Source organism: Podarcis bocagei (genome assembly GCF_964188305.1).
Source record: "Podarcis bocagei genome assembly, chromosome: 14".
Lineage (NCBI taxonomy): Eukaryota > Metazoa > Chordata > Lepidosauria > Squamata > Lacertidae > Podarcis > Podarcis bocagei.
In genome coordinates, this window is record NC_138139.1 from 43,210,662 (window position 1) to 43,223,115 (window position 12,454).

Consider the following 12,454-nt stretch of genomic DNA (forward strand, 5'->3'; position numbering starts at 1 on the left):
TGTTTGCTTTGATGAAAGAGGAGTGCTGGTTTATTGTCTTTCACGAACAAATATTGTTTCCTTGAGATATTTTTCTGCACTAATATCTAGAACCATAAATACACACCAAAAAGGTGTGGAGGTGGTATTCTCTGTACCACATTTGCTGGAGAATGAACTGAAGAGTTCAGAATTTGCCAAAGAATAGTATGCAATGGTTTCTTTGGAATTTGCAGAGAGAGGAAAGGAAATAGCATTGGGGTGTTCTGTATGCCAAAAGGCTAAGCCACCACCTCACCAGGTCCATTAGATAAAGATCAGTTTCACCAAAACCAGTGTCCAACAATTATTATGAAAAAAATATTTAATAGCAAACTAGTCTATTGCAGGCAGAGCTAGGATATTTTTTGCTCCATGATGCAGAAGTAGCAGAAGATTTTGCAGAAAGATCATTTTAACTTTTTTGGGGGTGGGAGACTTTTAATGAAGAGCCTACGACTTATAACACACTGAACATTTAAGGACTGCTACATCGTGGGTTTTCTATTCAAGCCCTTTTGGGTAAGAACATGCAGTGTATATTCTATGTTGCTGGCAGATGGTTTGATAGGACTGAGATACTGAAAGTTACTTTTTGCCCAGTATTTGAAAACTTGATTTCTGTCCCGTTTTGTACACCTGAAGACTTTGGAGAATGGCTTATGCTTCTTGAAACACCATGCCGTTTTCTCACCCAGGTTTGTTGTCTGTTTACAGTCACAAAGATGGCTGCTTCATCCTCTTGCAATGTGGAAGACGACGAGAGCCTGAAGGGATGTGAACGCTACGTTCAGAAGCATAATATCCAGCAGATTCTGAAAGAGTGCATTGTCAACCTCTGCATAGCAAAACCTGACCGGCCGATGAAGTTCTTGCGAGAACATTTTGAGAAACTGGAGAAGGTCAGTGATTGTCAAATATGCACAGGGGCAAAGGGCACAAATGTAACAGCAGGGCAAAATCAAAGATACTTCCAGTATTTAGGAAGCTACTTGTTACTGACTGAGACCCTTGGTCTGTCTAGCTCTGTGATGTTTACATCACGGGAAGGTGTAAGGTGGTGGTGTTGTGGGCCTGAACCACAGGTCTTTCCTGGCAACCTCTACACATCCTGTTTGGGGTTGGGGAAGAAATTCTATTCATTTTAAGGTGAATCTACCTATTCTACACTTTCTGAATCCGTATATGAACCGGAACAAAGCCATCTTTTGAAATTTGCATTTCTCCAAATTTTTCAGTGCAGTTTTCTGGCCAAGTAATGTGCACAAGAATGCATATAGTGGGGGTAAAGTGTGCATAGAAAGGCATATATTTGGGAAAGTAACATGCAGAATGCATTACATTTGTTGAAATTGCTTGCAAAAACATATTTGGTTGCGCACCAAAAGGTGTGTATTAGGAGAAATTTCACAACAGCGCTGATGAATTTCCACGAGAGGGAAAAAGGAATCACAAACTGATGTGGAGATCTGGAGAACTGAAGCATGGGGAAATGAGAAACTGAGAGAAACAGAAATGGACAGATTCGCCTATCCCAAATTCCTGCCCTTTCCTACTTTTTATAAACGAAAAACAAAGTGAAATCTTTGCTTACAGGACACCTGGCCGCTTTATAGAGTGTAGTGCTGAAACCTCAGCCACCCACCACCCAAATTTCCCAGAGGAATCTTTACATTTACTGTAAATCAGAATATGCAAATTTCATGCCGAGTTATTTCCTTTGCTGTGCCCGAGGCCAAGGGCTCCCACAAGTACGGCAATCATTGAGCCTTGTGCATACATCTACTGTGCAACGGTGTAAAACACCATTCATAGATGGTTCTAAGCTTTAGGTAGCACAGTCACAACATTATGATACAGTCATACCTTGGGATAAATACGCTTCAGGATGAATATTTTTGGGTTGCGCTCCGCTGCAACCCGGAAGTAACGGAGTGCGTTACTTCCAGGTTTTGCCGTGCACGCATGCGCAGACGCTCAAAATGATATAATGTGCATGCACGGAAGCGCCAAAACGCAACCCGCACGGACACGGGTTACGTTCACTTCGGGATGCGAACGGGGCTCTGGAACAGATGCCGTTCGCATCCTGAGGTACCGCAGTGGTACCTCGGGTTAAGTACTTAATTCGTTCTGGAGGTCTGTTCTTAACCTGAAACTGTTCTTAACCTGAAGCACCACTTTTGCTAATGGGGCCTCCTGCTGCCGCAGCGCCGCTGCTGCACAATTTCTGTTCTCATCCTGAAGCAAAGTTCTTAACCTGAAGCACTATTTCTGGGTTAGCGGAGTCTGTAACCTGAAGTGTATGTAACCTGAAGTGTATGTAATCCGAGGTACCACTGTATAAGCCTCTAAGTTAGTGGGGATCAGGGATACCCACAGCTTTCAGGCTCTTGTCCTGGAAACTGGGAAATGTCAGCAGACTCTCTGCTAGATGCAAGAATGGGACTGTCCTCTCTGGAGTCTCTGTTTGTCCAGACCTTGGGACATGCTGGTGTGGGGGAGATAAAACTGTAGCAATCTAAAAGCAACCAGCCAACCTCCGGCATTCGAAATGATAGAGAGTTTATTTCGGTAAAGAACAGTGATTAAAGAAGGAGGGACAGAGATAAGCAGAGTACAAGATAAAATAAAACGCAAACTTAGCATCTAGCTAGCCTAACACTTTCAGCAAACAACGGCGGTCAACTTGCAAGGCTGGCATAAGCAGGAATGGTCAAGATTTTTATTCATTGTTTATTTGTAAGATTTTCTGCCTGCCCTCCAACGTTAAGGTCCCAGGGTGGGTTGCTACAGTATAATATACAGTTATAAACACAGACAAAACGGTTACAGGTATTTTTAAAAAGCCAAGAAAAAGCATTCAAAAACTGTACAGTATACCTCCATCAAATGAGGAGGGTCCCACAAAGCAAAATACTCACCAGAGACCAAGGTAAAGAGGTATCTTTGTGGTAGACAGCAAAAGGGAGATGCAGGTGGTTAATGAGCCTTTGTGAGGAGGGAGTGCCACAATTTAGGGTCTACCACAGGTAATGCCCACTCCCAAACCAGCTTTCCCCACACTTCTGAGCATGGGCGTAGCCAGGATTTATTTTGGGGGGTGGGTGGCAGTGGCGTAGCGTGGGGGGTGCAGGGGGGGCTGGCCGCACTGGGCGCAACATCTGGGGGTTAGGGTTAGGGGGCGCAAATCCACGGGTTAGGGGGCGCAAATTACTTGCCTTGCCCCGGGTGCTGACAACCCACGCTACGCCACTGGTGGGTGGGCAAGCTTTGTGTTTTTTTGGGGGGGCAGAACCAAGTTATCTGTGATGCAATTGGTCAGCTAGTTAAGCATTTTTATTTATTTGATAGGGAGGGCAGCTGCACAACCTGGCTATGCCCATGCTTCTGAGGCTGGTGGAAGTATCCTGCAGACCTTCTTCATGCCTGAAGAGCAGCAGAGGAGGCCCTCTTGGGAGTTCCACCACCCTCAGAAGTTCAGGGGGGTTGTAGTGGCTCAGGAGAGGGCATTCTTTGTGGCAGCTCTTAGCTTGCAGAACTCTCTCCCCAGAGAGGTGTGTCTGGCACCTTTCTTAAATAGTTTCCCACCACATGCTGAAGACACATATTTTTGCCCTGGCCTTTGACCCTTGAGATATGTCTTTTCAGAACCTACCCCATTTCTGTGACTGGAATTTGTTTTAACTGTTTTTTTAACTATTGAATTTTAAATTGCTGTGTCCTGCCTTGGGACCTTATGGTGAAGGATGGATAAGGAACAACAACAACAACAACAATTTCAGAGAGCCACTGTGGTGGTTTAGTGGATAGAGTGTAGGACAAGGACATGGGACAAGAGGGTTCAAATCCCCACTCAGCCATGAAGCTCACCAGGTGACCTCAGGCCAGTCACTGTCTCTCAGCCTAACTTACCTCACAGGGTTGTTGTAGTGATTAAGGAGGGGGAGGGACCATTTATGCCACCTTGATCTCCTTGGAGGAAAAGGTGGGATATTGTTATTATTCATAATAATGAGAATCATACCAAATGAGTCTCCTTTGCTGATCTTAACACCCAAGAGGGCCTGTGGGGATGAAGGTGGTTTTTCAGACATTTCAGGCCTAAGTTGTTCTGGTGAAGACGAAAACGAGTTAAAATCACCTCACGTACGCTTGGGTGACAGAGGGGTGGGTAAGAGAAGCCCAACTCATAGAGAGAGGACTGTGGGGCAGCCTGAGGCAGACCAAGTGCACAGGAAACCTTCTGAGATGCTTGCTTGGCTTGGAGGTGATCATTGCTTTACTTAGGGAATGAAAGAAGAGAAAATCAGAAGGATCATCTCTTGTGTTCCTGTGGAGCAGAGTTAACTAAAGAATTAGCTATCATGTTTTGGGAGGGGGGAGCGGTTGCTTGAGATGTGTCTATCCCAGGCATCCCCAACCTTTGGCCCTCCAGATGTTTTGGACTATAATTTCCCATCATCCCTGATCACTGGTCCTGTTAGCTAGGGATCATGGGAGTTGTAGGCCAAAACATCTGGAGGGCCAAAGGTTGGGGATGCCTGGTCTATCCAGTCTTTCAATGATGAAGTCTTTCAAATAAGGAAAGGTGCAGATGGAGAGGTGAGATTTTGTGCCGGCCCTTTTGACACCTGAATCTGAATCTTCCTTGGATACCTCTGTGACGCTTTAATCGCAAGGCCTTTGGAAGAGGATTAGACAAATTCACAGAGGGCAAGGCTATCGATGGTGCTGTAACGCTGAGCTCCCGCACCTGTTGCATTGTCATATATGCAAAAGAACACAGGACAGATCCCGAGATGTGCAGTTTGGCTTGTATTACTGACCGAGATGAGATCATTGTTTGCCATTTTATTCAATTTATGCTGTGCTTTTCAACTGAGGTTGATTTCCAAGAGGAATTACAATGAAAATTGGTATGTGTGTATGTAGAAATGAACAGCTATATCAGTTTCAGTTCTCAGTTTCAAGTCTGAAATTTAGTTCTCCACATTTCTGCAGCAATTTGCATTTTTCTTTTTCTTTTTAAAATCCTAATTAAAATCTGTTAACGTTTGAGTGCAAAATTATTCTTAATAAACATATTTTTGTAGGCAGTTTCAACTAATGTACATATTCTGGCAGGCAACTTGCCATAACGTAATGCATTTCTGTATGTTAATTTTCAACAATAGATTCATTGTGAGAGAGAGAGCTCAGTCAGTAGAGTATGAGATTCTTAATCTCACAGTCGTGGGTTTGAGCCCAAATTGGGCAAAAAAATCCCGCATTGTGGGGGGTTGGGCCAGATGACCCTCAGGGTCCCTTCCAACATTACAATTCTGTGATCCCGTGTCTTGTGGGAGAGGTACATGCTCTATAACAATTTTATGCACATTTTCCCCAATATATGTATTTTTTAAAATAAAAAAATTTGCTTGTTTGGAGCACTGTACCACAACATTTGGAGAAGCTGAATTTTGAAGGATGGCTGTGTTTCACTACTTGTATTGTTTCAGAAAGTGCAAATTAAGTCGTTTTGCCTTTAAATGTGCACTGAGCCACTGTTCTTCCCCCATCCCTCTGTGTGTGGCATTCTCCTCTGGCTCCTGGCCGTTGATGATTCAGTCCAGGCTCTTTGCTGGGGTGTGGGGAGAGCAGAAGGGCCTGGCGGATGGGTAAAGATGCTAAGGCACTTTATCTTCGACTAGGAAGTGTGGTTGTGCAGAGACACACAAGATGGTTGAGCAAAGACTCTATAAAAGTGTGCAGGGTTTTGAATGCAGTTTCTGAAACCTCGTCATTTGGTCTGCCTCTTGGCGATGGCAATGGGCGAGTGTTTTGTATATAACGCATCATAATAATAATCTACTGTTCCGTCGTGTTTCCAAAACACATTTTGAAATGTGCCAAAGGCAAAGTTTCATCTTCAGTACATGAGAAAGAAGCTTTGTGTCTTAAGGCTTGGCTTCTTGTCAACAAGGAACAATGCAAGCTTGGCTAAATTATGGATACGTACATTTTAAAGATGTTCTTTCCTTTTCTCCTCAGTTATTAGTATCTTCTAAAAGTGCGGCGGTATGGTGGAGGTCAGAAGAGAGCCCACCGCAGTTCTCTTCCAAAATTCAGCTTATAAAAAGAGGCCCATTGTGGGCCCAATGAGTAGGTTTTACACAAATTCAGACCATGCATTGAAAACACTCTTCTACAACTTTAAGAGCCATGGCGTCCATCCTAAAGAATTATGGGAATTGCTGATTGCAATTCTCAGCACCTTTAACAAACTACAGTTCCCAGAATTCTTTGGTGGAAGCCATGGCCCTTAAAATGGCACGAGTGCTTCAGGATTATGGTATGGACGTGGCCACAATGTGATGGGGGAACTAGGTCTTGAGCTTGCCTTGTCAGACTCTGAAGTTGAGGCAGGCAGGCCTCTCAGATAACTGGGCTGCCAGCTGAGTTAAAACATGCACAGAGACAGGCCAGCCCAAAGCCAGAAATCTGACCGAGCAGAGGAAGAAACAGGTGGACTTCCCCATAACAACTTCGAGTCAGGAGTGGCTGGTGCCCATTGATACTGGTAGGGCAGGAGGCCAACAGTAGGGGGAGCTGTAGCCAATGACAGAAAAGCCAACTAATTCTAGCTAGGTCCCCATTTTCCTGCCTGCTCAGTTCTATAAGTGCTCAGGGAAGGAAGGGAAGGGCTTCTGAGACCCAATTCAGCTGGCCACCATTGGTATAGACTTCCATGCCTAACAGTCACTCTCTGATTATGTTCTTGCTTTTATCTGCTTTTTTAATGAAGTACTGACACCTCTCTCTCTCTCTCTCTTTTTTCTGCCCATGGCAGCCATTTTGCACGTTAATCAAGATACAAGTACTGGCACCTCATTTTGTACCTCCCCAAAAAGCATTGGTTGCATGTGTCACTGTTTCATGTCCTCCTTGGGTGTTATTCCCTGACTGGCAAATATCTTTGAACTTTGATCATTCCTCTTGCCTGCCCGGATGGGCGACAGAGAGGAGCGTGTGAATGTATGTAGAAAACAATCTACCATACAGAGATGAAATTTACGTTAGTTGCGTTTCCCACTTTGCCTCTGTCCCCATTGATAACTGCCATGTGACACTCAGGCTGAAAAAGGTTCTGTGCTCCTGAGGTAACTCACTAAGCCACCTGGTGCTCCATTGGGGCTGCTCGGCCCAGTTTCAACACAACACCCACTCGCCAGCGCTTGCTGGACCTGGAATTGGAGTCTCTGGCCCAGAGATCTGTGGCATCTTGGACTTGAGGAGCTCTGGTTCAGTGGTGGAGCACTGACCCTCAACTTCTAGTCCAGTTTTCTTCCACCTTGGATACCCAGGCATTGATGGACTACAACTCCCATCATCCCCAGCCAGCTTAGCCAATGGTCAGGGATGATGGGACTGCTTTAGCCCTGGAAATTGCCAGACTCTTGAGCTATGACTAGGGTGTCCTATCTTCCGTTTGAAAAATGTTGGAGAACTGCCTTCTATTTGAAGGGTGTCTACTCTGAGGTCAGCTTAAAGTCAAACACCCCTAAGAAGGGAGAACAGGTGTAGGACCTTGAAGTTAGCAGCACCTGGATAGCAGACTGAACAGGCACACGGGTTACCTGGTCACAGTGATATTATTATTATTATTATTATTATTATTATTATTATTATTATTATTATTATTATTATTTTACTATTTATACCCCACTCATCTGGCTGGGTTTCCCCAACCACTCTGGTCGGCTCCCAACAGAATATTAAAAACACGATAAAACATCAAACATTAAAAACTTCCCTAAACAGGGTTGCCTCCAGATGTCTTCTAAAAGTCAGATAGTTGTTTATTTCCTTGACATCTGATGGGACGGTGTTCCACAGGGTGGGCGCCACTACCGAGAAGACCCTCTGCGTGGTTCCCTACTAGGATTGAATGCCTATTTAAATTATAGTAATTATTAACAATTATCTTCATCTTTACATGTAAACTAGTACATGCAATTGATAGGCAAATTGGTGTCCTGTTTTGTTCTCTCTTTTTGGAAATGTCTAAGTGGCCCCCTTAGTCAGGACATGCAGCCAGATTGGCCCCTGGGTGAGCCAGGAGGATTCCGGACTTTGGTGCCAAGTCTCCTAGTTTCAGTGGCATAGCGTGGGTTGTCAGCACCCGGGGCAAGGCAAGTAATTTGCGCCCCCTAACCCGTGGATTTTAGTAGGGGCAGAGAGCTGCGAGTGCGAGCGCCCCCCAGATGTTGCGCCCGGTGAGGCCGGCCCCCCCTGCACCCCCACGCTACGCCACTGCCTAGTTTGATATCCCAGCAGTTCCCTTTCCCATCCAGCAGATGCTGGTGGCACAGTGAACCAGCGTAGGATTCTGACTCTGAAGCTCATGGTTTCCGCCATGTAGTCACAGGCAGCTGCTCCATTAGGGCAAAGAGGGCCCTACTCCACCGGCTTCCGTCTGCCCTCAGCTAGCCAGTACCTACCTGTCTGTTTTCTTACTTGTAATCGGTCGGCTCCGCCTATCATTGGTTCTGGCTCCGCCTCCTGTTGGTCATTTGCCTTCTGTCTTACCATTTCTAATAGACACCAACCACCAAGACATTTCCTTGCTAACTTTTTCCGCGTTGGAGTTGTTGGCATCAGCTGAACTCAGACCCATCAACCTCTAAACTGAAGAGGGGACGGGTGATGTGTTGTTGTACAATCCTGCTTTAATCTTCAGCACAGCCAGAGTAGATTTGACCCCCCCACCCCCACCCTAATAGTTGCCACCTTCCCTTATTAGTGTCTTGACGTTTTGCAGAGCAAGCGTAGCCGTGTTTGCAGCTTAGCTTGACGTTACAGCTTAATGCATCATAAAAGCCATGTCTGCAGAGATGTGGGTATGAATTTTGCATGAAAAGCTTGCGTTTCAGGATGACGGCAGCTCTGTTCGGCTAAATGAGCTTTGAAGGATGGGGAATGTGCCTCCTTTGTGCTCGACAGTGAAGCAGTCAAGAGAAAACGGGGATGGAGGCTTTGAGAAGGTCACTGCTTGTGAAGGAAAGTGAGGATGGAAGCAGGAATGGAGCAAGAATATTCGCTAAGTAGATTTTACTAGAATCCTTGATAAGATGTGTGAATGTATTGTTTCAGAGGCAAGCAAGGCCTGGTTTTACTAATTTGTTCAACAAAATTTATATATACTGCTTGATTGTAACAAACCTTTAAGTAATTTACAAGAAATATTAAAACTACCAGCAAAAGCAGCTAAAAACAAGTTGTTAAAAGCATTATATATCTCTGTCTAAAAGCAATATTAAAACCAGCTACCAACTAAAGAGAGTTTTAAACATGTAAACCTCTACGTGTCTGGATAGTATTGCCCAGGCATAGGCAAACTTGGCCCTCCAGATATTTTGGGACTACAACTCCCGCCATCCCTAGCTAACAGGACCAGTGGTCAGGGATGATGGGAACTGTAGTCTCAAAAACATCTGGAGGACCGAGTTTGCCTAAGCCTGGTATTGTCCAAACGCAAATGTTTTAAGCAGAGGCAAAAAAAACAAAACAACCCACCACAGTATTGTGCAGATGGGGCCAATGTGGCAGCACTGGGGAAGCATCACAGAGCAAACTAAAGCAGAGGAAATCCATCAAGAATGTGCTATTATTGTGCCAATAGCATCTTGCAGAATACACCCACAATAAAACACCAGTCTGGGGTGAGTGGGAGCTCGTGGTTCCCTCACTGCAAGAAGCGAAGTTACAGGGAACCAGGCAGAGGGCCTTCTCGGTAGTGGCGCCCGCCCTGTGGAACGCCCTCCCACCAGATGTCAAGGAAATAAACAACTATCTGACTTTTAGAAGACATCTGAAGGCAGCCCTGTTTATGGAAGTTTTTAATGTCTGAAGTTTTGTTCTGTTTTTAGTCCTCTGTTGGGAGCTGCCCAGAGTGGCTGGGGAAACCCAGCCAGTTAGGCGGGGTAGAAATTTATTATTATTATTATTATTATTATTATTATTATTATTATTATTATTATTATTAGATACTTGCACAGGCATTGTGATATTTGGAAGTATACAGCACAAGACATTTGAACCAGAGCAATGTGGCTATAGTGAAGGGAAATTAAAAAACAAAAGCCAGCCCTGGTTATAAATCCCAAATATCTTGCACAAACCACAGCAGAGTAATCCTTCTGGAAGCAACAGGTTTGTTACAAAGACGGTTTGTTGATGATGAGCTGAAAGTTAACCTATGAAGACAACCATTCCTGTTCCTGGCCAATGTGGCCACCCAGGAGCATGCGCAGAAGGGTGCCTTAGCTTTGTGAGGAGTTCCATGACCTCACAAGGCAAGAACACCTGCCTGAAAGAGAACATAATTCATATATAGCTCTTTCCCAAGCATTTGAGTCTTTTTGTTAATTTAGGGTTGGATTGCCAAGGGCAATGGTAATTCTCTTGAAAAGTTTACAGGATTTGATAATAGCTCATGTTCTTATAAGGGAAAGAATATTGTGGGAGGAGAAGTAGAGCTGGAGGAACATAAGAGAGATATGAGGTTGTTATTATCACGTGAAGCAGAAACAGGAGACCTGTGCTCCTCCAGACCTTGCTGAACTACAGCTCCCTTCATCCCCGACAGTTGGCTAGGCTGGTGGGAGTTGGAGTTGAACAACATCTGAAAGACCATAGACTACCCATCCCTGCTGTAAAGGATGCTGATGTTTCATCATCATCATCATCATTTATATACACCCTTCATCCAAAGATCTGGGGTGGTTTACATCAAAAAATACAAAATGAAAACAACAACAACAAGTCCTGAGTGTGTCCTGAACCCCCTGGTCTACCTAGCGGCAAGTCCTGCTGGTGTATAAAGGGATCCCTGACCATTAGGTCCAGTCGTGACCAACTCTGGGGTTGCAGCGCTCATCTCACATTATTGGCTAAGGGAGCCAGCATACAGCTTCTGGGTCATGTGGCCAGCATGACTAAGCCATTTCTGGCGAACCAGAGCTGCACACAGAAACGCCGGTTACCTTCCCGACGGAGTGGTACCTATTTATCTACTCGCACTTTGACATGCTTTCGAACTGCTAGGTTGGCAGGAGCTGGGACTAAAAAACGGGAGCTCACCCTGTCGCGGGGATTCGATCCGCCGATCTTCTGATCAGCAAGTCCTAGGCTCTGTTGTTTAAACCACAGAGCCACCCATGTCCCTCCTGCTGGTGTATACAGTATGTCAAATCCAAAGTCAGGGAACATAGTCTAGGGTCAATCCAAGTAAGCCAAACCCAAAGTCCATCAGTCAGAAAAAACAGTCCACAGCCAAAACCGAAGCACAGTCCCATAGAGGTGCCAGAGCATCTAAGCTGAGGTCCATCAACATTTAAGCAGAACCAGCACCTCAGCTCTGCTTCCCGTTTATACCTTGCATGTTGATTGCAGCATCTGGTCTTGACAAGGCATGTGATTCTCACCTGTTCTGAGCCTACTCCACCTGGGCTGTGGGCCCTTGCCTGCCTCAGCCTCCCCAAGCATACTTCCCACTGCTCCCTCTGCCTCAGAGCCCACCTTGTTCATGGAGATGGGGGCCTCTCGGGCCCTGAGTAGGGGTCCTGCTCTTCTGGTCCCTGCACACTGACCCCCATCCCCTTGCCGGCATCTGTCACCCCGTGTGTACTTTCTGAAACCCCAACCTCTCCTTTCCCATCCCTGGCTTGCTCCAGTGGGTCCCAGTCATGGCTGCACCCCTCACTGGGATGCTCTTCTTCCTCTCCATTGTCCTGCCAGTTCAAGACAGTAAGCATGGCAGGACTGGTCCTCCATTTGATGGGATGTCCAGTCCAAGGCTCATTTTAAGATAAAGAACTCTTAGGATGGGAGAGCACTTCCTCCCCTGTTTACAGTCAGCACAGGCCAGCTGGTCAGTCTTTACCACTATGGCAAAATGTATTGTATTTCTTATAACCTACAGTAATATATCTAAATTTGCATCGGTGCATTCAAATAATCGTATACAAATCCTGTGCAAATTGGCATTCTCCTTTGTCTGCTTTTTTGGTGATCCACTTTTGGGTGTTGGGTAAGTGGCCAGCCTAGGCATGGTGCAAATAACTAGAAATAAATAAAACAAACTACCTCTGGAGAAATGGGCATGGAATTATACCTGGGCTGGGGACAGTGGTCCTCCAGATGTCTCTGGAATAAATATCACATTGTCCCTAAATATTGGCCGTGCTAGCTGAGGCCAGTGAAAACAGGAGTTGTGTTCTGGTCCAGTTCCAAAGCCTACAGAGAAAGAAGCAAAGCTGGTTGAAGGTTTTTGGACCATGGACAGCTCTGAGTGAGCATCTTTCTCCATCAATGGTTGGGAGCAGACTAAAGCCTTTTATACCCACCTCTTTCTCCAGATGCCTTTTATGCCTCTCTCTCTGCAGAAAGCTCC

At 45.4% G+C, this 12,454-nt stretch overlaps 1 protein-coding gene and 1 long non-coding RNA gene across 3 annotated transcripts in view; both read left to right on the forward strand.

The window, feature by feature from the left end:
- The window catches only part of LOC308573118, a 147,279-nt gene that overhangs the window by 37,260 nt on the left and 97,565 nt on the right, over positions 1-12,454 (forward strand). The gene's annotated exons all lie outside the window — the stretch shown is intronic.
- PRKAR1B (protein kinase cAMP-dependent type I regulatory subunit beta) overlaps positions 1-12,454 on the forward strand; it is a 109,338-nt gene that overhangs the window by 1,019 nt on the left and 95,865 nt on the right. Inside the window, exon 2 of one of the 2 annotated variants that reach the window (XM_081169669.1) lies at positions 736-920. In XM_081169669.1, coding sequence (XP_081025795.1) covers positions 744-920 — 177 coding nt within the window. In that variant the 5' untranslated portion in view covers positions 736-743. Of the gene's footprint in view, positions 1-728; positions 921-12,454 lie in introns of those variants that run through there. The other variant, XM_081169670.1, reaches the window with a different exon arrangement.